General features: G+C 39.7%; 2 protein-coding genes and 2 long non-coding RNA genes across 4 annotated transcripts; 2 read left to right on the forward strand and 2 right to left on the reverse strand.

The window, feature by feature from the left end:
* The first annotated feature begins 6,574 nt into the window (after window positions 1-6,574).
* On the forward strand, window positions 6,575-8,120 carry LOC116935542. Its single transcript, XM_045170725.1, has 4 exons — window positions 6,575-6,634; window positions 6,709-6,800; window positions 6,863-6,989; window positions 7,064-8,120. The coding sequence occupies exons 1-4, from the start codon at window positions 6,622-6,624 to the stop codon at window positions 7,216-7,218; spliced, it is 387 nt and encodes a 128-aa protein (XP_045026660.1). The 5' UTR covers window positions 6,575-6,621; the 3' UTR covers window positions 7,219-8,120.
* An 844-nt stretch (window positions 8,121-8,964) lies between these two features.
* LOC116935547 lies at window positions 8,965-12,008 on the reverse strand. Its single transcript, XR_004401322.2, has 9 exons — window positions 11,562-12,008; window positions 10,992-11,498; window positions 10,540-10,901; window positions 10,177-10,459; window positions 10,011-10,102; window positions 9,822-9,948; window positions 9,641-9,747; window positions 9,378-9,569; window positions 8,965-9,319 (listed from the first exon to the last, which is right to left on the reverse strand). It is a non-coding gene; the product is annotated as an uncharacterized LOC116935547 (long non-coding RNA).
* Window positions 12,009-12,171: 163 nt separating this feature from the next.
* Window positions 12,172-14,185, reverse strand: LOC116935546. Its single transcript, XR_006644181.1, has 3 exons — window positions 12,768-14,185; window positions 12,543-12,711; window positions 12,172-12,475 (listed from the first exon to the last, which is right to left on the reverse strand). It is a non-coding gene; the product is annotated as an uncharacterized LOC116935546 (long non-coding RNA).
* Window positions 14,186-14,838: 653 nt separating this feature from the next.
* Window positions 14,839-15,672, forward strand: LOC116935537 (presenilin homolog). Its single transcript, XM_032942828.2, has 2 exons — window positions 14,839-15,327; window positions 15,387-15,672. Exons 1-2 carry the CDS (start codon window positions 15,029-15,031, stop codon window positions 15,538-15,540), a joined length of 453 nt encoding a protein of 150 aa, XP_032798719.1. The 5' UTR covers window positions 14,839-15,028; the 3' UTR covers window positions 15,541-15,672.
* The last annotated feature ends 6,371 nt before the right edge of the window (window positions 15,673-22,043 follow it).

Below are 22,043 nucleotides of genomic sequence, written 5' to 3' on the forward strand. Positions count from 1 at the left end.
TAGACAATGGCTGTATTTCTGTATTTCTGTTTTTCTTAGTTTAAATACTTTAAATTGAATTTGTAGTGACATGGGACGACCAAAACTTCCCGAAAATGAAGAAGAAGCAAAAATACAGAAAGCTAAGAGGTTAGAGGCCCAAGTCGAGGCCAGAGAAAAGAAGGCATTTAAAAGAAAAGCACAAAATTTGGCGAAAAAACTTGTTGAGAATAAGAATTACAGGAAATCCTCAACGCCACAAGAATTGTACGAAGAAAGGATTCTCTGGTGGAGGATTTTCTAATGATGCGCATAAAAACCAACCATCAAAAAAGCTATTGGCTGATGGGAAAAATGAAGTTGAAATATTAATTCAACAGCTCGACAAGGAAGTTCTTTTTATGGATCCTTTGCCAGCACGTCTTTCAGATCCTCAACAACTAACAGGTTTCATATTTGTTCACTTTAATATTTGTCTTTATTTATTGTATTAGTTTATACCACATTTCATTTGATATGCGTTTAATCTTCCTGCAGCTGCAGCATGAGTTTCTCTGGAAGGAACTTCGAGAGCAGTTTGGACATCTTACGAATGGCATGCAAGGATTTCTTTCCCGTCTTCATGGGCAATGCCATTCCTGGTACTGCCAGATATTGTTTTTTGGCCACTGGAAAGTTGGAGCTCCTGGAACCCTCCCATATAGCACATTTCTGCCGTCGGATGTCCGAATCATGGCCGAACATCCGTTAGATATCTATGTACTCAATGGGTAGTTCCAGGGATGTCCGTCGGCTAGTCACCTTGGAAGTGCAATGGATGTGCGAAAATTATATTCTACGGACCTCCTTCCAACAGCCAAAAAGATTTTCAATTGTTTCATTTAAGGATCGGCCTCGAGCCAATCGGGGCGCTTTTTTGCAAATCGGGTTTCTCATTTCGGGCCAAGGAGGCGTGGCTCAGGGTGGAAAATTCTTCTCCCCGAATTCAATTGGGGTTTGCAATCAATTGGATTGCAATCAATCGATTCATCAATGAAAAAAACATTATCGATTGACCCGATCTATCCGATAACAACCCCGATAATAGCTCGTTCTACCCGCTTGCCCCGATTTTTACTCTGAAACCGAAAGAACGGCATTTTTTTTTATTGCTTCGGGGCAACGGGTTAACCTCAAATTTTTTCCCCGCACCGCCCCGGTTGAAAAAGTGGCACCTCATTTCAACCCCGAATGCACTTTATCGGTGCGGGGCGGTTAACTTGATTAGAACTAATTGGGGTCGATCACTAAGTTTCATTATTAATTGTCAAAATTTCTTGAGAGGGGGAAAACTTAACCGTGTTCAAATTTTTCCCTTGAACGTATTTTTATTTGAAGTCCAGCATTTAAAATGAAAAATTTAAAAAATAAAGGAGTAATGATCTATTTGCCGGATGGTTTATTTTAAAATTTATTACAAAAATGAATAAAATATATGAAAGTCGTGAGTTTGTTTGCACAAGCTTTCCGTTTAGCTTACGGGAACCAAGCCATTGAAAATTAACTCACAGAAAATAAATATTATTCGGCATCTAATAATATTAAAACCAAGTATACTTATGATAGGATTATAATTTCAAATAATAAAAAACTACTTTAAACTTAATAAATCATGCTGAAGTTTAAAATTCAAAAAATATTTAGCATAAATTGTTTAATTTCAATTTATACACCTCTGGTTTAACCTAAGTTCGACATCATCTTGACTTCTTAAAAATCCTGTATGTGATTTGTTATCGAAAAAGCTCAAGTGTTTTACAACAATTCCATTGTATTGTTCGAAAATGATACATAATATATCTGTAGATTGGCACAGTGGTTAGTTTATGGAGGGGTTTCCGGAAGGGGAATAAACATGTATGGGGTGAGTGCATTTAAAAATATTACTAAAATTACATAAATAAAATAAATGGGGAAGAGTCTACTAATCTACTGGGTATAGAGTTACTACGGGAAGAGGGGCGTTATCCTCAGCTTCGGGGTTTGGTGCACCATGATGGAAATGGGCACACACCATATCCATTGATCCCTGGATCGCTGCCAATCGGGCCTTGAATCGGAAGGCACCCCAGGATCTTCCGTTGATTCCGAGAATCGAACGGATTTCGTCGTTCCTGGGGTACCATGATCCAAGAGACCCGACAACCAGGGGGAGAATCCTCCCATGCGAAAAATATTTATCATATTTCCGCTGGTAGGCATTCTCCATACTCCCTGGTTGGTCATAGGAGACCACGACGTCAACCATCACCCGGGAACCGGATAGTTGAAATTCAACATCCGGTCTTAACCTTTGCCCGGGGATGGCATTGTTGATCGTGACGTCGTGTCCCTGCTTGACTAGCAGCGACTCCAAGAGATCTTGGATGGTGTTGTGCCTCTTGGTGGCGAGCTGGAGACCTTCTTCACAGTGGTTAAGCACATGAAACCCGGTCTCGTTTTCCTTTCCGCATCGGCGGCAACTCGTATCTTGCTCCTGTGAGCAAAACCACGAGTGCCCCCGAAGAGGAAGGATGTCGAGCCGGGCCCTGTGAAGATATCTCCAGTCTCGGAAGGAGAGGGGCGTACGGAAGGATACCAGGCGAGCCATGTCTTTCGACTTGTCTTCCAGGGAGAGGCCAGTGGCAACTACTCCCTGGTGGCTCTTGTCGGAAATTAGGTCCCTGGTATAGCGCTGCCGAGCTACTTTCCGAAGTCCGCGGACTGCCTTGACTGGGCTTACGGAGACGTCATCGGCGACAATTCTTATATTTTCATCGCCGGATACATCAATCCGCACTCCCAGTCGTTTGGCAGCTTGGCGGGCAAGAGTCCAAAGATTGGACCCTGCCTCCGCGTACCTCAGTCTGTAGAGCCCCCCATCCACGGATCCCGAAAGATATTCCCCAACTGGCAACACTCCTGGATGCTCGTTTCTGAACCCTCGCCGGATGGTTTCATGGAGCTGCTCTCGACATATGTTCCTCACTGTAGGGTCTCTACAAGTGAGGAGCTGAGCAGCCCTGGCGATGGTCCAGATATCGGCATCATCAGTGAGGCGGCATGTTCCTAGGCCCCCAACCCGCCGGTCCGCGTAGAAAAACGGGACCGTTGCGTGATTGGGAAGGTTGCAAATAAGGCCTAAGAACTTCCTACACTCAGTGTCCAGTTGGGTGAGCCAGTCTTTCAGGACCCGACCCGAAGCGAGGTGATGGGAAAGGGAAGGTAGAAGGTGGCTACGGAAAATCTCAAGTTTTTGCCATGGTGCGAGGTGGGAGGCGGCAATCTTGTCAAGGTTAGGGATAAGGTCAGTGGGAGGACGAAACCGCAATTTCCCGCCGATCGGTGTACCAAGATATGTCTCTTGGTCGTCTGGTCCCAAGCACCGAATGGGTTGAGTACCGATTCGGCACAGAGCCTCAGACGGCTTGCCTTTGTCAATGACCAAGCAAGCACACTTCCCGGCGTTGAATTGCAGCCCTAAGGTGTCAGCGGTGAGGGATAAAATGTCTAAAATATTTTGGAGCTCGTCAGGAGAATTTGTAACCACGGCAATGTCGTCAGCATATGCCGTGGTCTTGACGAGCGAGCCAAATAATAAAAATCCGGGGTTGATATTGGACTTTCCGGCCCTGACGAGGGGCTCGGAAGCCAGATTAAAAATAGGGGCGCTAAGAGCGTCACCCTGACGAACACCTGCTGTTGGGGAAATACGAACAGATTCTTTCTGAACGGCAAAATCCATCCGATTCCCCGAGTAAATGTCCGCCAGGATGCGCCGGAGGTCGTCTGGTATCGGAAGAGAAGCAAACAGCTCTCCAAGAACGGCGTGAGGAACAGAACCAAACGCATTGCACATGTCTAGCCATGCTATAGACACATGCCTACGTTTGGTCCTTGTCTCCTCGACAACGGTCTGCAAGAGCTGTGTGTGCTCCTGGATACCATGGACCCCCGGGAGGAAACCCTTTTGCTCGGGAGATAACCAGCCAAGATCTGAGGCGACCTCTGTGAGTCTCTGGCTGATTACTCCCGAGAACAGTTTGTAGATGGTCGGAAGAAGGGAAATTGGCCTAAAGTTGGAATAATCGCTAGTGTCCCCTTTCTTAAAGATGGGGACTGTTCGCGATATTTTCCAACAGTTAGGAATTCCAATCTTCCAAACTATTCTACAAACTGTTTCCAGCAAGATGCAGTCGGGGTCGAGGGCTCTTAGATGTCGATATTCTAGGCCATCGACCCCTGGTGATGTATTTGTAGCCCGGCGAAGTTTAGCCTCAAGCTCTTTTTGGCTAGGCGCACGATTGAGGAAGTCCATCTGGTCCCTTGATGGATGGGACCAGTCGCAGGTGTCGTAGAGTACCCTCGCACTCTGGCACTGCTGCGAAGGTAGACTCGAGCGGTGGTAAGTCCTCTCGAGGTATTCCTCCGCAGCTTCAACAGTGCCATCGTACGAGGGTGAACGATCTCCGAGCACCTCTCGAACGGCTCTTCTTGGGTAGATATTGAAAAGCCGTTGAATCTTCCTCGCTTCGTAGGCCTTGAGCTTGATCTGTCGCCGGGCCTTCTGCATCTGCCGGTTTTGGTTTCTTTTTCTACCATTAGGGTTTCCTCGGGGTTTTTCAGGGCTAGGGTCTTCTAAAATCTGTGCTTTGAGGAGCCAGTCAGCAGTGCAACGTTCAAGGACGCCTTCGAGATCAAGAAGAGTCTCGCAGCTCAGAAAAGCAGGTACCCAGAGACAAGCGAAATCGCTGCCTCTTTGGCTTTGCTCTTCTGAGCTGTCTTGGCTGCATCCTCGAACATTTTGCTGACTGGGGGAAAAGGGTTGGGTCTCTTGAAGGGGATCGGGTTGTGGCCCTTCCGGAGCTACAGGAGGTGGATAAGAAATTTCTTGTAGAGGGAGTTCGTAGAGCCAACTAAAATTTTGTGTATTAAAAGATGCGGTGAACTCCCTCTCAAGAATTAAAATGGGGCTTTGGGTAAAATTTGCTGGAGATTGGGCATTACCAGGCCCCTCCTCTTCGATCGCCGGCATTCCCATCACGGATAACTCTTGACGCTCATCTTCTGTGACAGCGATCTCCTCTTGGAAGGTCGCTACCACAGAAGAATCCCGAACAGAGGTATCCGCGTTGAAAAACCGTGGCGACCGGATGGAGGGTGATTGCTGTGGTGCTGAGTGCAATCTCTGGTAATGCCCTTTTAGTGTGGGGCCATCTCCAGCAAATCCACACACTCCGCATTCCCAATATTTAACTAGTCGGAGTGTGTGGGCTGTCTCTAGGTGTCTGTGGATACTACCCATGGCTCTGGTGTTAGTTGCCAAGGTAGTCCACTCACACCTAGGACACTTCGTGGGTTTCCCAGGGTATTTTAAAATTATTTTGTCCCCTTCAATTCTGGAAGGGGAAAACGTGGGGAGAGAAGAGTGAGCGGGATTAGGAGACCCCTGCGAACCATCCATTGCAGATGCAATGGTTAGTTCGAGGGATTGGCGGAGAATACTGGAGGAAAGGGACTCAGTACAAGGTCTTGCATGTCTGCCGGCTGAAATAAACGAATTAAATTCCTTTTTACAAGCCAAGGCAGACATACTGGGTGGTGTACTGAACCCCTCTCCTAGAATGTCTTTCTTTTATGTGTGTCTCCGCCAATTGTCTCTTGCGATCCCCAGACCAGGGACCGCTACCTCGCTCACCTTGACAGGATTTCTCCCCACATTTTAAAATGTTTGGCAGAGGAACTGGGATTTTAATGATTGTCCCATGGAGTCTTACTCTAGTAGAATTTCTACTAGATGCTCCTTCCTCTGCCATTGCTACCCTGGGCCCACTTACATATAAGAGTGTAAAACAGAAATTCTTAGGAAGTAAAAACAAAAAATGAAATAAAATTCGGAAAAATATAGGGAGAAAAATTTAAAGACCAATTAAAAATTTGATGAAAAATATATTTTTTTATAGGATTTGATAGGATTAAAAAATAAATAAATAAATAATAAGGGAAATGGGAAAAAAAATTTAAAAGAACGGAAAATGAGATGAAAAATGAATATAAATAAACAAGTAGAATTGAATATTAAAATTAAAGAAAAAATAGTATTGAATAAAAGCAAAATATTTGTTTTTGTAAAAACAGAAGAGTTTCTCGGATGAAGTTAGATAAAAGAGAAGAACAATATAACGAGCTAAAACATAACATCAATAAAACCCAGAGCCCTTTGAAAACACGTCTGCTCTCGACAAAGTCTAGCAGAAGACCCCCTCAGTGGAATAAGATTCGACTGTGATGCGGGAGACCCGAGTTCGAATCCTGTTATAGCCTAATGTTTTTTCATGAATGGATGTCCAATACATGTCATATTTATAGCCAAATGAAAGCCCGTTCGGATATCCTTAGAATGTCTGACGGCGCTGTTTAGGGCGGTCAAAACCAAAAAAAATACATCCGTAGGACATCCAAATCGGATATCGGGCTGTCCGGAGGATATAAAAAAGATGTACTCAACATCCGACCCCGACATCTGTCGGACATCCGACGGACTGCCTTGTGTTATGTGGGCTAGGAGAAGAATCGGAACAAGTCTTCATTTTTTTTTCGCGATACGCTAACGTTTTGAAAGTAATGAGCGATGCAGGTGAGAAAAAGTGTATTTTCCTTTTTCAATGGAATTTGTTTTAATAATATGAAGTACATTTTAAATATCTACAGGTAGAAACGACTCTCTAACCCTGGTTATATTATATTGGAATTCAAGAAAAGAAAAAATTCTGACGAGATTGATCACCTCAAGACTTCTCATCGTAAGTAGCCTAACTCAGCAGCCTTATTCGAGCGAATTACAATTAAATTTCAACGTATTTAGGCTGTTCATCGTGTACATTTCTACCAAAAACGTTTGGTATATTTATTGGGAAAAAGAGGACTGACGGAGGCCGACCTTCCTCATGTACATCTTCAACTTAACAACAAAGCCTTTGAATATATCAAAAGTAGCCTATTCATTCCCTAATAATTTCTCAGTTAAATTTTCGAATCGTACAAAATTTTATATTCAAATATTCAGGCAACAGAGGAGACAAGAAAAAAACAAAGTTGGAAATTGTTCAGAATGAAATAGAAACATTGTATTACGAACACTCCAATATGCATGATAGAATTGCAAGTGTTTTGGAAACTGTTCTATGCCTTTTCATACTGCTAAAATTATTTGAAGATTAACTTATTCTAATCAAATTTTTTAGCTACTTGCAAATGGAAAGCCCACATTCGGAATAAAATATCCAAGTTGAATGTAAAAATAAAAGCAAAGCTTGTAACTTTAAATGCTTTGGCAGAAAAAGATTGGATTACCGAAATAAATGGAGACGTTGACGATCCGCTAACGTTCCAACATTTTACGGAAGGAGCTTTCCCGTGGGAAGAGTCAAACGACGGTAATGAAATGCAAACTTGTCCTTTGGAGTGAATTTTTCTTGATGATGTATTTCTAGCCTCCTTCAGGGAAATTTTAAACTAATCGATTGTTGGATGCTGCTTAAAAGGAATGAAGAATAGCCGGGTCAATCTATGAAAGAAATTTCTCAACTTCTGTATTCCCTAAAGAAAAGTATTGAATTTCATCATGCTGAAGTTGAAAACCTGATGCAACCCGATGAGACTGACCATTTTGTTGTTCAAGAACAAGAATTGGTTGAAGATTTGCTGCCACAACCAGACAAAATGCTTTTTAATCAAGCGCAAGCGTCAATCAAGTTTGCAGAAATTCGCCGCCTTCAAATGGTCCTAAATGATGCTTTAAGATACTTAAAGTATTATCAATATCTAGAACCGGGTGATTATGAAAGTATGCTTAATGAGGAAGAATCTGACGGTGATGAAATAAATGAATGCCACGATTCTGATAGCAATGACAATGAAGCCTGATACATGAACCTATGCGTCTTACCATTACAAACCTAAGGAACATTTTATTCAATGAACTGAAGAATAAGTTGTAACATTGCGTGTTTGTCATCATGTTGATACTGTACCTGTAGGCGTTGGTCACATTTCTCTGTTTTTTAAACTGCCTCTCAGTTTTAAAATGTTCGGAAACTAAGATTTAAAGAAAATAAAAACGCGAATTCTAAAATACAGACATTAAAAAATTATTTCTAACTACTATTTATTTACTGCCTCAAGTGTTTAGGTTTTGTCTTGAATTCTAAAAGAGAAAGAGCTTAACCATCTCTATCTATTTCTTTAAAAAAATAACTTGTTTGAAGATTAACTCTTGCCATTATTATTGAAATAGGTAGAGCTGGTTAAGCTCTACGGATAACTTAAAAAATATATTGAAATAGTGCCCAGTGAAAGTTTATGAAAAGTTACTTCGAATATTATTTCTCTCTTCAGTTTGAGCACCAGGGTCGAGTATAGGGCTAAATGAGAAAAAGGCGGAAAAGGATATGAACATTGATCTCTTTTCGAGAATTTTTATTTGATACACTTTCGAATCAAATTTTGCATAAATCAAAAGATCTCAATGAGAGCTTTCTAATTCTGCAAAAATAAACTAATTTGAAGACTAACTTTTGCCATTATTCAACTTATAAATTTTTCCTTAATTTTAGAAAGGGGAAGGGAATAAAAATAATCACAAGTTTGGAATGGTCGTTTGGCCGTTTTTGTTTGCATATTCGCAAAAACTTTGTGTTATTCATGATCCTCGTTTAATCGTGCATCTTATAATTCCTTTGAATTTCGAAAATTTTGCGTTTTTATTGCCGAATGAGCTAAAAACGTTACAGCCAATCACAGCCGAAGTGAACCACGCTTGGTAACTAGGCGGGAGATTTGAATAACGAATATTACTTAATGGATTCACCTACTATAGCCCTTTTAGAAATCAAAACAAAACCTAAACACTTGAGGCAGTAAATAAACAGTAGTCAGAAATAATTTTTAAATGTCTGTATTTTAGAATTCGCGTTTTATTTTCTTTAAATCTTAGTTAAATACTTTAAGTACCTTAAAGCATCATTTAGGACCATTTGAAGGTGGCGAATTTCTGCAAACTTGATTGACGCTTGCGCTTGATTAAAAAGCATTTTTTCTGGTTGTGGCAGCAAATCTTCAACCAATTCTTGTTCTTGAACAACAAAGTTGTCAGTCTCATCGGGTTGCATCAGGTTTTCAACTTCAGCATGATGAAATTCATTACTTTTCTTTAGGGAATGCAGAAGTTGAGAAATTTCTTTCATAGATTGACCCGGCTGATCTTCCTTCCTTTTAAGCAGCATCGAACAATCGATTAGTTTAAAAATTTCCCTGAAGGAGGCTAAAAATACATCATCAAGAAAAATTTCACTCCAAAGGACAAGTTTGCATTTCATTACCGTCGTTTGACTCTTCCCACGGGAAAGCTCCTTCCGTAAAATGTTGGAACGTTAGCGGATGGTAAACGTCTCCATTTATTTCGGTAATCCAATCTTTTTCTGTCAAAGCATTTAAAGTTACAAGCTTGGCTTTTATTTTTACATTCAACTTGGATATTTTATTCCGAATGTGGGCTTTCCATTTGCAAGTAGCTAAAAAATTTGATTAGAATAAGTAAATCTTCTAATAATTTTAGCAGTATATAAAGGCATAGAACAGTTACCAAAACACTTGCAATTCTATCATGCATATTGGAGTGTTCGTAATACAATGTTTCTATTTCATTCTGAACAATTTCCAACTTTGTTTTTTTCTTGTCTTCTCTGTTGCCTGAATATTTGATTATAAAATTTTGTACGATTCGAAAATTTAACTGAGAAATTATTAGGGAATGAATAGGCTACTTTTGATATATTCAAAGGCTTTGTTGTTAAGTTGAAGATGTACATGAGGAAGGTCGGCCTCCGTCAGTCCTCTTTTTGCCAATAAATATACCAAACGTTTTTGGTAGAAATGTACACGATGAACAGCCTAAATACGTTGAAATTTAATTGTAATTCGCTCGAATAAGGCTGCTGAGTTAGGCTACTTACGATGAGAAGTCTTGAGGTGATCAATCTCGGCAGAATTTTTTCTTTTCTTGAATTCCAATATAATATAACCAGGGTTAGAGAGTCGTTTCTACCTGTAGATATTTCAAATGTACTTCATATTATTAAAACAAATTCTATTGAAAAAGGAAAATACACTGTTTCTCACCTGCATCGCTCATTACTTTCGAAACGTTAGCGTATCGCGAAAAAAAAATGAAGACTTGTTCCGATTCTTCTCCTAGGGTTCCAGCAGCTCCAACTTTCCAGTGGCCAAAAAACAATATCTGGCAGTACCAGGAATGTCATTGCCCATGAAGACGGGAAAGAAATCCTTGCATGCCATTCGTAAGATGTCCAAACTGCTCTCAAAGTTCCTTCCCGAGAAACTCATGCTGCAGCTGCAGGAAGATCAAACATGTGGTCTTCAAAAGCAATTCTTGTCTGCGCTTCTTTAAAATTTAACAAATGAAATGTGGTATAAACAAATACAATAAATAAAGACAAATATTAAAGTGAACAAATATTAAACCTGTTAGTTGTTGAGGATCTGAAAGACGTGTTGGCAAAGGATCCATAAAAAGAACTTCCTTATGTTGAGCTGTTGAATTAATATTTCAACTTCATTTTTCTCATCAGCCAATAGCTTTTTTGATGGTTGGTTTTTATGCGCATCATTAGAAAATCCTCCACCAGAGAATCCTTTCTTCGTACAATTCTTGTGACGTTGAGGATTTCCTGTAATTTTTATTCTCAACAAGTTTTTTCGCCAAATTTTGTGCTTTTCTTTTGAATGTCTTCTTTTCTCTGGCCTCGACTTGGGCCTCTAACCTCTTAGCTTTCTGTATTTTTGCTTCTTCTTCATTTTTGGGAAGTTTTGGTCGTCCCATGTCACTACAAATTCAATTTAAAGTATTTAAACTAAGGAAAACAGAAATGCAGAAATACAGAAATACAGCCATTGTCTATAAAGTGAGTATTTACAGTTGCGGTTGCTGAAACTGCCGCCACGAGCGCTGTAAACCTAGAACATTCGCTCACTCGGGCTGAGCGAATGGAAAAGCTCACCCGGGCAGAGCTAGCTCGCTACAACTCGTGTTGTGTCGCCTTCACGACCATAAGCTCCAATGTCAATAAGAGGGAAACGATACTTTGCGTCGCAGACGGCCATGAGTACAATACTGAAAAATTGCTTGAAGTTATAGTAGTCAGATCCTGAATTGGCTGGGCACTGAATAGCTATATGTTTTCCATCAATCGCTCCTACACAGTTTGGCAAATTCCAGATTTTTGTGAACTCATATGACAGACGTGTCCACTCCTCTGTGTCGGGTTGTATAAGATGATCTTGAGCCAACACTTGATATAATGCTTTGCTTGTTTCTAGCACTATTTCTTGAGCAGTGGATCATCCTATTCTAAAACCCCAAGCCACCGTTTGAATGCTGTCCCCTTTACCTAGAAAAAACAATGTGATTGCCAGACGCTTCCCTATATTGACAGAAGTTTGAAAGGTGTAATCGATAGCACATAAAAATTTCAAAATTATATTACCAGCTGTTATGCTTTTAGGTAATCTTGTATCCTCCTTCTTGATCACACTATTTAATTTTCTAACTAAATAAAAGAAAGCTTGGGGACTCATTCTTGTAAACTTGTAAAACGTTTCCAAATTTCTATCTATTGAAGCCTTCATTATGGTAGTAAACCAAGAGTGACGCTGACGCTTATTAAAGGTATTGTGCATGCGAGTCCATAAACGGCCAGTAATGAAATATCAACCATCAGAATGTGAATTCAAAAATAAAAATTATTGCCAATACAAATTACCCAGTGGTCGACGTTTACGAAGAATAGCTATTTGTTTCAACAATATTTTAATCCGTGCAAGAAAAATTAAAGCTACAGCACCTTCAAACATTTCTGTTACATAACTCTCATCCATTTTGGTGTAGAAACACTTTTAGTTGTGACTGTATTTAAATGACTCAAGAAACTATGCAGAAAAAAAATGTAAACAAACAAGCAGAAAACAATTTAATAAACGCCATCTACACACTGTTGTTAAAAACACTTATAGCAGATTTTACGCTGCTTTCGTTATAATTGCATAAAACTAGACGAACATTGTAAACAAGTGTGGCCGACAAAGATACATAATGACTTAACGTCAAACTTAAAAAAAAAAACGCCAGTCTGAACGAGCCTTAAGCTAGTCTCCAAGAGGAATGGACGTGCATTTTTGTTTGAAGCTTTTGAATAGGCCTCAGTTTAATTTATGGCCTCCAAAAAAACCACCAAACATATTTTTTTTTGCTTCCAATAGCCTGTATGTATCCTCTCCTTATAATGGCTTCCATTAAGGACGTCGAATGCATTATTTAAGATAAGGCACATTTCCTCTGTCGCTTTCGTATGCTTGAATACCTCTATTCTTGTGGGATTTTTCAGTCGATATAACTGAAATGCTTTTGCGACGGAACGTGAGAATAATCTGAAACAACCAATTATGCAATCATAAGAAATATTTATTACCATTAAAGTAGGTTACTTGGGCCATAAATCTGACGTTCATTTTCGAGAAGCTGTTGGGAAAAACATGCTCATGTCTGAGTCGAAACGCTACTCCCATTCCGGCGTCCTTCGGGTTATCCCATTCAAAAAGAGTAACGAAATGTGAATGCCACACTATTTCCCCCCTAAACTTTATGCAAACAAAATTAAAGCTTACTTTTTTGGTATGATAATCACAAGAAATACTTGAATGGCTTCATCCACGTAGCATTGTTTCGGGACTTCCAGTTTCGTTTCTTCACACGGTATCTGATTAGCTGAGCGGCTAGTAGCTGAGGATTGGAGTATAGACAAAGGTGAAGACGTTGAGCAATGAAGCAGTTACTTACTCATTCTTGCCTCCTGGCAAGAAGGAGGAGCAAAGACTCAACAGCTAAGGTGAAACAGCTCATGGGTTGCTAGGACAGCCTGAGAAGTCTTAGGGTCCAGAATGTCACGTGAGAGTACACCAAATGAAAACGGAAACAAGCCTATGATAAACAAAAGGAGAATAGACACCAGCCTAGCCAGTACGAGGTAGGGAGTGCTAGCTTGCTAAGAGGAGCCCCAGCGGAGACGGTTTTGGTGGATAAAAGTGCACATGGCTTCCCACACGCCACGATTTTCCGGGATTAAGGGGAGTGATGGAGGCCAGATGACATCATAGACACTACAGACGGCTTGAAACAGAGTTCGTTCTTGCGAAAACCGAGGGCAGAAGAATAAGAAATGCTCCGTAGATTCGAGAGGAGCACCGCATCCACAATTGGGGGAGTCGTTGAAGCCAAAGCGACTTTATTGAGAGTTAAGTAGAGAGTGCCCTGAGAGGATTTGTACAACCTGGCTGGAAAGGTGCTGACTCGAGATAAATGCTGCCGTTTGAACCTTTGGGAAGAAAGCCCTAGTGGATGCACCGGCCTGACCACTGGCCCACTCTCCGTTCCAAATTGACGCAACGGATTGGTGGATTTCCAATTTCACGGCCGCTTTTAATGGACGCAGAAGCTCTGAGGAAGTACAGTTAGGAACACCAAGTTGAGCAATTGAGTTGGCCAGATAGATCCAGGGGTTACTTGAAGAAGAAAGGCATGAGAACAATACAGTATTCTCTGTGATTTGCAACAGCGAGTCACGATTTAGCTGCTGTAAGCTGAGAGTTTAGTCGATGGCAGCAGAAATGAGAAGCTGGAGGTAGATGCCGAGAAGAGTTCGATACGGCAGTACTCTCGATCTAGCTGAGACGCAATTCGCAACGCTTTTTAGATGCAAAATTGGATGGCTGTAGGCTCATTCACATAGGGATCCAGGGACCCATTAACACTCTCCTTTACGCCACAGTAGTTCATTGCCAAGACACAGAAATGCATAGAGTTCTCTATTCGCCGATGCCCAGTGAGTAAACGAAGCTGGCAAAAGTAAAAGTCTAGTGATTCTGAGTCATTAGATTCAAACCTAATCGCAGCATATTTTTCGACGTTTTTTTTTGTTGGGAAAACCTTGCTTAAATGTTTTTTGACGGGATTTTAGAAATCGGTTGCACAACAGACCTATATTTTTTGAATTATAGTGTTTTTCTTGTAATTGGAATTGGTAATTATTTTAATTTAATAAGAATTAGTAATTGCGGAGGCAACCCTGATATCAATAGTAAACAAATTTGCTATTCAGCCAAATATAGTACTGCAGACGATGATAATTTTAGATTTTCGTCTGCAATTTGTATCGATACTAACCAACAATAGTGAATTCTTTCCAACTTACGTAATAGTTACTGACTTGAATAGCATAGTGGTATAAAACGATGGTCATGACAATAAGGATCCGTGTTCGATCCAGATTCCCAAAATATTTTTTTTTTTTGGTCTGCAAATTATATATATAGTATATTATTATATTATTAAATTATATATATAGTTTCCCATAGTATGGGAAAATGATGATTTGGCATTCGTAATCGTTGATAATTTCAAGGTTTTCTATTTACTATTTTCTATTTCCTATCGAAATTTAAAACACAGATGGTAGAACTTGAAGGCAACAGTTGTATTTTCTTTAATACACAGCATATAAACAAAGGAACCTATAGGTATAAACTTTATTTTTAATTTTGTTTTGTACGATTTTTGAACAGTACGCCATCTGTTGAATATCGGTAAAACTACTTGGAAAGTATCGATACAACGATATATCTAGAAATATCGACTATCTAACATTTATCTAAAAATATCGATATATCGTTAAAAAATTTTGATAGATGCCAACACTACTAACGCATGATATACCCCAGTTGTGACAGTTGAGACATGAGAGTTGGCTAATAATAATTTGGTCAGGATTACGTTCTAGCTGGTTCTAGTATTGAAACATTCAATAGACTAAGGATTACAGAAAACCGGAATTTATTTTTACTTCTGTCAAGAACATGATTGCTTGATTTCTTTTTTTCGCCGAAAATAGAGATAACTGGAATGGCTAGTCCTCGTTCATCAACTTCATTAAACCCACCAGAAAACGGAACGTCACTTATTCCAAACGACTGCCCATCGGCGCGATTTAACACAACTCCCGCTTTGCAGAAAAGTCAGCATGTATCAAGAATTGCAAATCATAATCAAGAAATTGACCAGGAAGAGCTTGAGGATAAAGAAGAATTGAAGTATGAAGCAGCTCACGTAATTACACTTTTTGTCCCTGTCTCACTATGCATGATGGTTGTTGTGGCCACCATCAGCTCAGTAACCTACTATACAAAAAAAGGAATATACTTGTAAGCAAGTGTTATTTTACCCTCTAAAGCTGATAGTTAATTTTCCATTTTATTGCTAGGGTATATACACCATTTCATGAAGATAGCCCAGACACTGGAACCAAAGTGTGGAATGCTGTGGCAAATTCATCAATTCTCCCTAGTATACATTTACCGTTTGAACATAGTAGGCGCATGGCTTACGCTTTCTATACGCTAGGTTCTGGTACATAAAGGGTTATATCTACCGTCAGAAATAACTGAAGGAAAAAGTCGGGGGGGAAGAATAAATATGATTATCTTACCAGTATACAACCAATATAATTACCAGGTTTCTAAACAGTAATGAGGTTTTTTGGAATCAGTGCAGAGGACTAGTTTAACACTTGGAAATACTGAATTTAAATACGCTACTTCTACGCTAATCAAGCAAGCTTTTTCAACGGCTTCAGTTTTTTAAACTCAGTTTGCTACTGGTAAAAGAACGGTATTAATTACATTTTGATTGACAAAGGCCTTGCAGTATAACCTACCCGGGTAATGCTGGTATTGAAGAGGTATACAAATTACGCTTCGACTGCTGCAAGCGTAGTAGCAATTTGTAAGTATTTTAACGTGAATGAAGCCGGTTTATAAATAGTCAATAATCCGCTCACATTGAATTTTTTTGTTATTAATTTACAGTTTTCTATAAGCGTTATATTCCAGCGTACAAAGAGTAAAATTAACCACAGTTTGGTAAAAATTGTTCTATTTGTGATACTGGTTTAAGCCGGCATGCTATTGGATAATATTACGTTCTGTTTGTAACACAGAGAGTTTTATATAAGATTCTATATTTAAATAAGCGCACAAATACATATTCAAACATCATGACAGCGTATGACGAAGAGAAGTAACAAACTGTTTCGTACATTCATTTGGTGATTCAATATCGGGTAATTTTGAAAAATTGCCTTGTTTATACGGCATAGCGAACATTTTCCCCATAATTAGGTTAATGTTCCATTCTCCCACTCTTTCTTCCAATTTCGATACAAGGAATGTTTGATATTTAGAAGATGGATACTGGTGAAGGGAAGCATTTTCTTTACTAGAAAATTTGAAGCCAATTATTCTGAAAATGTTGCTGCCTTTGGGATGCTCAATAAAATCATTACATACAACCACATTACCATTATTCAAAATGCAAACATTGTTTGGAAATTTAGTACTTAAAGTGAAACTGAGAAATTTCATTCTTTTTTCCTGGTTTTTCCCTTTACGTTCAGTAAAACTGAACGTAAAGGGAAAAACGGCAAGTTCAACAAGTTTCCTGGTTTTTCCCTTTACGTTCAGTAAAACTGAACGTAAAGGGGAAAACGGCAAGTTCAACTTGCAGTCTCTCAAAGCTATCCATAATTTCTCCATCCGCAGTTGTTGGCAACAAATACTTGTGTCTTTCCATCAATCGATTCATAATTTGTTCAAGTGGCCTGTTTCCCGACCGTAAAACATTCCGAAAAAAACGGAAAACATTTTCAAAAACAAATGCGCTTAAAGTTCCTACACCGCATTGAAAATTATGAGCATCTTCAGGTAGATTAATAATAGCGTGAGTGGTTGGCCTGATTGGGTACTTTAAATCTTTCAACCGCTGCACGTACAATCGTAAAACCTTCTTGCTTTCAACAATATCTGCGGATGATACGGGTTTAGGATTGAAACCGCCCATCAAAAGCATAGAATACTGAAGTAACATTATGTTTGTGAGTTGTTCTTCGCTCAATAAATCCTTAAATGTAGGGAAAAGGTAATACATCAGAAAATCTCTTAATTCGTGGTGTTTTTACTTCTTATAGCATCTAGTTAAGGAGCGCAGAGTTCGATCAAATTCAAAAGGTTTGCAAGATGCAAACAATTTGAGCCGTTCATCTATCTGGGATAGTGCATTGTGGCTCAATTTTCCCTCTTTGCGATGTTCTACTAAACCCTCTAGTCGTCGGCTAAAACAACCGGCGTACATGGTATGCATTGTGTCAATAATGAAACCAGAGATCATCGGAAAGTTTAATTTAGTAAAGAATGGACTTAAATCATTAATATTATTAATATTGCCATCCGGGGAATCGTTTCTTTTTGTGTAGGAAAGAAAATCTTCATCTAATGTAGGTGAAGCGTTAAGATCCTTAAACTGTATAGTGCCCTTTTTATTGGTAGCGGGTTTAGTAGTCGACTGGGTGGTGGTATTTTCATCCTCATCTACGCATCTTTCACCTTTCTGGATGCACCTTTCACAGCTCCAGTAGCCGGAATGACCTTTAACTTTTTTCAAGTATGACCACATCGGCCAATCCGCAATTACGCATCTAATTGAAACGGTGAATTCTCTAACGGATATAATAGCAGGATTGCCGTTGTCTGGGTCAAGTCTATGAAGCTATTTCATTGGAGGATTTAAGAATCTGTTTACGCGGTTTCCCGCGACCATTAGCAATACCTATTATTACGGGGAATTGTGTTTTCAAGATTATAGGAGGAGCGTCGGAAAAAGCTGACTCTTTTACCGAATGAACTACCATCATTATGGGGATGCATTCGTTCTTCTCGGAATTCTGAAATAGTTGAACACCGTCAGCATTCAAATCAATGGTGAAGTGCGGTAGTTTTTTAAGGGTGGTCGAGGCTGGCTGTGCTGAACTGCTGATGCCTGCATTATGGCCGTCAGCGCGAAGCAACCGTTTTGCATGCAAAATTTGCTCGTTTTTATCAAATCAAGATCTATAAAAAAAATGTTACAGGAAACATAGCTTAGTATAAATCACATAGGTATTTTAAATACCTTTTTGGTAATTGAGAGAGGAAGAATGTCTTGATGTTTTTTGTAGATACTAGCATACTGAATGAGTTCAGCATGCTTGAAAAACACACCCGGCGAATCCCCTGTAATTCCATTTTCCAAACCAAAATGAACACATTTGGCTTCCCCTTTATCGTTTAAATGGTAGATAACCAGTGACAGCTTGCGCACTGGCCTCCTTTCACGTCTAAAATCAATCCCTTTATCAGGTACACCAGCCGACGCATCAGACCTAGCAGCAGGTTCAACAGACCTAGCAGCAGACCTATCAGACATAGCAGCAGGAACATCAGGTCTAGCAGCAAACGCATCAGGTCCAGCAGTAGCTGTATTAGATATAACAGAAACCGCACAAGGTCCAGCAGGAGCTTCTCCAGGTCTAGCAGCAACTTCTGTTAGAATACGTATACAAATTATGTAATCAACGTCATCGGCTTCATTTCATTTAATATTCTAACACGGTGGCGAAACCCCATTCAACAAATAAAATAAGTTGCATATTTACCCGGAGATGGTGAGCCGTTATAGATTCTGTAAGAATCAACAGTGATTTCAACGTCTTTATCTCCTCCAATGTTCGGCAAAACTACCCGTTCTATGAAAGCTTAACTGCTTTCTACTCTCAGTAACTGCTCTCCGGTAGTAGGAAGAGTGTCGTAATCTATAACTGGTCGATAGTGATGTAGCAGCCGCAAAAAGTAAGTAATATGGCTTTTCTTTTGGGTTGTGTACACTGCGTGGTGTTGTAGCAGTCTTGTAAATGAAACCATTTTCATAGGAACAGTATGAGGTAATAGCAACCGAATCAGACTTTCGTCGTCTCCAACTTGCTCGCCATCCATGCTACTGGTATCGTCTTCTTCACTAGTCATTGATGCATTTCCAATTATGCTCTCTTCCGGATTAACCATCTGCTGATGCATATAGTCCCAGTCGGCCCTTTCATCTAAATAAGTGGCTAAAGCACCAAAAGAATTGATCGGTGACTCAAGTTTGCCATCTACGTGTCTTGGTACTATATATGTACTTGCACTGTATATATTAAACATGTTATTGCTTACCTGATGTACATTGATTCACTGTTGTTTACGATGCTTGGTCATTTGCTACAAAATTACTAGATATCTTTGATCGGCCAATGAAACTTAGAATTATTAAAATATCAAACATTATCTGATTAGTATTACAGTCCAAACTGTTAATTATGCGATTAAGGTAACTAGATAATAATACCTTCGGCAGAAACGTCACAAGTTTTCTGCACCAGATTGAAGACTGCTGCAACATTATTCGAACAATCATTTAGTTTGTTCCAAATGAAAAATGTTGTTTATAAAAGAGGAACGTAAAAGGCAATGAGCCCAGCCATTGCGACTTGTAACACTTGTAAAATAGCGGTAGGGTGGCAAAATGATGCAGACTTTCATACCGAGATATGATATCGATTAACTACTGGTATCTAGACCAAAATATTAAATAGTCTTGTTAAGAAATATCTGATGGTGAAAGTGCCACGGATTGAGGCTTTCTATACGAATTGACGTTCGGTTGATAACCATTGTTTTTACATGAAAGACGCATCACGTGATAACTAAACAAGCTCAATTTTCGTAAAATCTTAATTTTGTTTGAATTAGTTTTGAAAATTGTAAATTCAAAAAGTGAAAAGGAACGTTGTTAGCCGCACGCGTTTGATGATGTGTTTCAAGTAAGCAAAACAACAATCGCTGATTTTTAGTTCAAACTAGTCGCACGCTACTTGTTTTCCAACTTGTTACACCCTAATTGTTGGTGAGATGGTTCCAGAAAATCTTAAAACGGTTGTCCATAATATTACCATTCATTTGAATAAATCTGCATAATGCTCGATAGAAAAAAAACAGGGCTTTTTAGAACAACACGTGTCATAAGGAAAGAAATGTATAAGTAGTTTCAAGGGGCAGCAACAAAAAATAATAGAAAGGTGGAAGAAAAGGAAATTATTTTTTGTCTCATCATTGTGCCTTGCTTATTTTTTCATTTAAGTAAACGGAAAAATTGTGGATGCCTATTTTTTTAAGGAGGGATGTTGTTTTGAAGATTTTTTTTTACTGTGATTACTCGGTAATCAACTGTGAATGCCAATGGTGCGTTTAAATTGTTTCTTGTGGTACGGATGTTTTTTTTTTAAAGAAAAAGTGTTTGGCGCGAGATTGCCGCGTCAGAGTCAATTTCATCGAAAGTGGATTAACTAAAAATAACATTTTCTTTTTTTCTCTTGGACTTTTCGTTTGCGAGAATTGTTTTTTGTTTTTTTGGTTTTTTTTTTGGTTTTTTTAAGTTTGTACTTGGGGATAAATCCAGATCTAGTGAAACAATTGGGGTGATGATGTTTATTTAAATTTGACACCAATTACATTTCAAAACACAGCGGCAAAAACAAAAGGGAAAAGATAACAGACGGAGGGAGGAAGACTGACTCACTGACTCCTCGCTGGTCGACTGGTGACTCTCCCCCTGCTGGTGAAGTTTGTCCGTCTTTTATACGGCAACGCAGAGAGTCGAATTTAAAGTCAAACGAGGTCAGGCGTGTTCAAAAATATAAGGTCGGCGGAAGAAGGCTGACTTTACCGTTAGAGTAATAAAAGTAGAAAGTCGGTCATTCGGGGCAACAAATTTGGGGTCAAAACAGGGCAATAAAAAGCAACGCGTTAAGTTTTACCGTTTAAATTTTGATTTGGTCGGTGGATCCTTACATGGGTCCCCGTCAAAATAGATTGCGTCTCGCAATCTCTTTTCTCAACATAGTAAAACATGCAGTTCAAGAGAAGAAAAAGTAAGCCAGGAATATTCGAGGAGTTTTATCGCGTTGGTAGCTTTCTCAGATGGAATGAGACAATTTTTTTATTCGGAACGAAATACAGCGAAGGAGAAAAGATACAGCATTAAACGAGTAGTGACGCGGACGTCTGGGAGCGCGGAGCTCAGTGTGGCGTGTTCCGTTGAAGGAAATACGTTCGCCTTTGAGCACGGAGCTCGATAAAAAATAATCTGAAGTAAAGTGTCTAAGCCTAGACGGTCTTTTGAAATCAGATTTTACAACAGCAAAACAAAGAATATGAAGAAAGAGTGGTGACGCAGACGTCTACGAGCGCGGAGCTCAGTGTGGCGCATTCCGTCGAAGGAATTTTTACGCCTTCGAGCGCAGAGCTTGATAAAACAAATTTGAAGCCAAAGTGTCTAAGCCTAGACAGTCTTTACGAATCAGATTAAAAACAGCAAAATAATGAATATGAAAAAATGAGTAGTGACGCGGACGTCTGGGAGCGCGGAACTCAATGTGAAGAACACTCGTCAATCAGGTGTCATTTCTGAACCGGAGCGCAAACCAATCTACTACATCCGGTCCGGTGAAACCAGCGATCAAACAAGTCTCGTTTGATCGACGTCCCCCAGGTACAAGAATAGAAATCCAATGTAACAATTGCAACGGATTCGGACACTTTGCAAGAGATTGCCCCCATCCTAACCCACGTTGGTCAAAACCGAATTCGGGAAATGGGCAAGCCGCCCCATCGGGGCAGGAGCGGCAATAAATGTGAAAAAAGTCCTCAAACCAACCAATCTGGCTCTAACCAAAGTTCATGTCGCACGAGTGGGCCCCGTAAAGGCCATGGTCGATACAGGAGCCATGTACAGCGTAATCGAAACAATAATGGTTCAACATTTACTAAAAGATGAACATCTAACAGGAGGGACTTTGTTGAGTTTTAACAAAGAACAGGTTGCCGTAGTGGGAGAAATCTCGCTAACAATTAGATTCAAAGACCGTGTCGTGGACCTACACAAAGTAAGGGTGGTAGAACAATCTTTGTTCCCACTAATCTTGGGTGTTGATTGGATGAGTAAAAGCAACGTA

Source organism: Daphnia magna, linkage group LG3 (assembly GCF_020631705.1).
Source record: "Daphnia magna isolate NIES linkage group LG3, ASM2063170v1.1, whole genome shotgun sequence".
In the NCBI taxonomy this organism is placed as follows: domain Eukaryota; kingdom Metazoa; phylum Arthropoda; class Branchiopoda; order Diplostraca; family Daphniidae; genus Daphnia; species Daphnia magna.

Bases quoted from the DNA above. Each gene is read 5' to 3' on its own strand.
- LOC116935542 (XM_045170725.1), top strand. The intron at 6,801-6,862 runs GTAAGTAGCCTA...CAACGTATTTAG, and splicing joins TCACCTCAAGACTTCTCATC to GCTGTTCATCGTGTACATTT. The intron at 6,990-7,063 runs GTAGCCTATTCA...TCAAATATTCAG, and splicing joins AGCCTTTGAATATATCAAAA to GCAACAGAGGAGACAAGAAA.
- LOC116935537 (XM_032942828.2), top strand. From the start codon at position 15,029: ATGGCTAGTCCTCGTTCATCAACTTCATTAAACCCACCAGAAAACGGA. The intron at 15,328-15,386 runs GTAAGCAAGTGT...TTTTATTGCTAG, and splicing joins ACAAAAAAAGGAATATACTT to GGTATATACACCATTTCATG.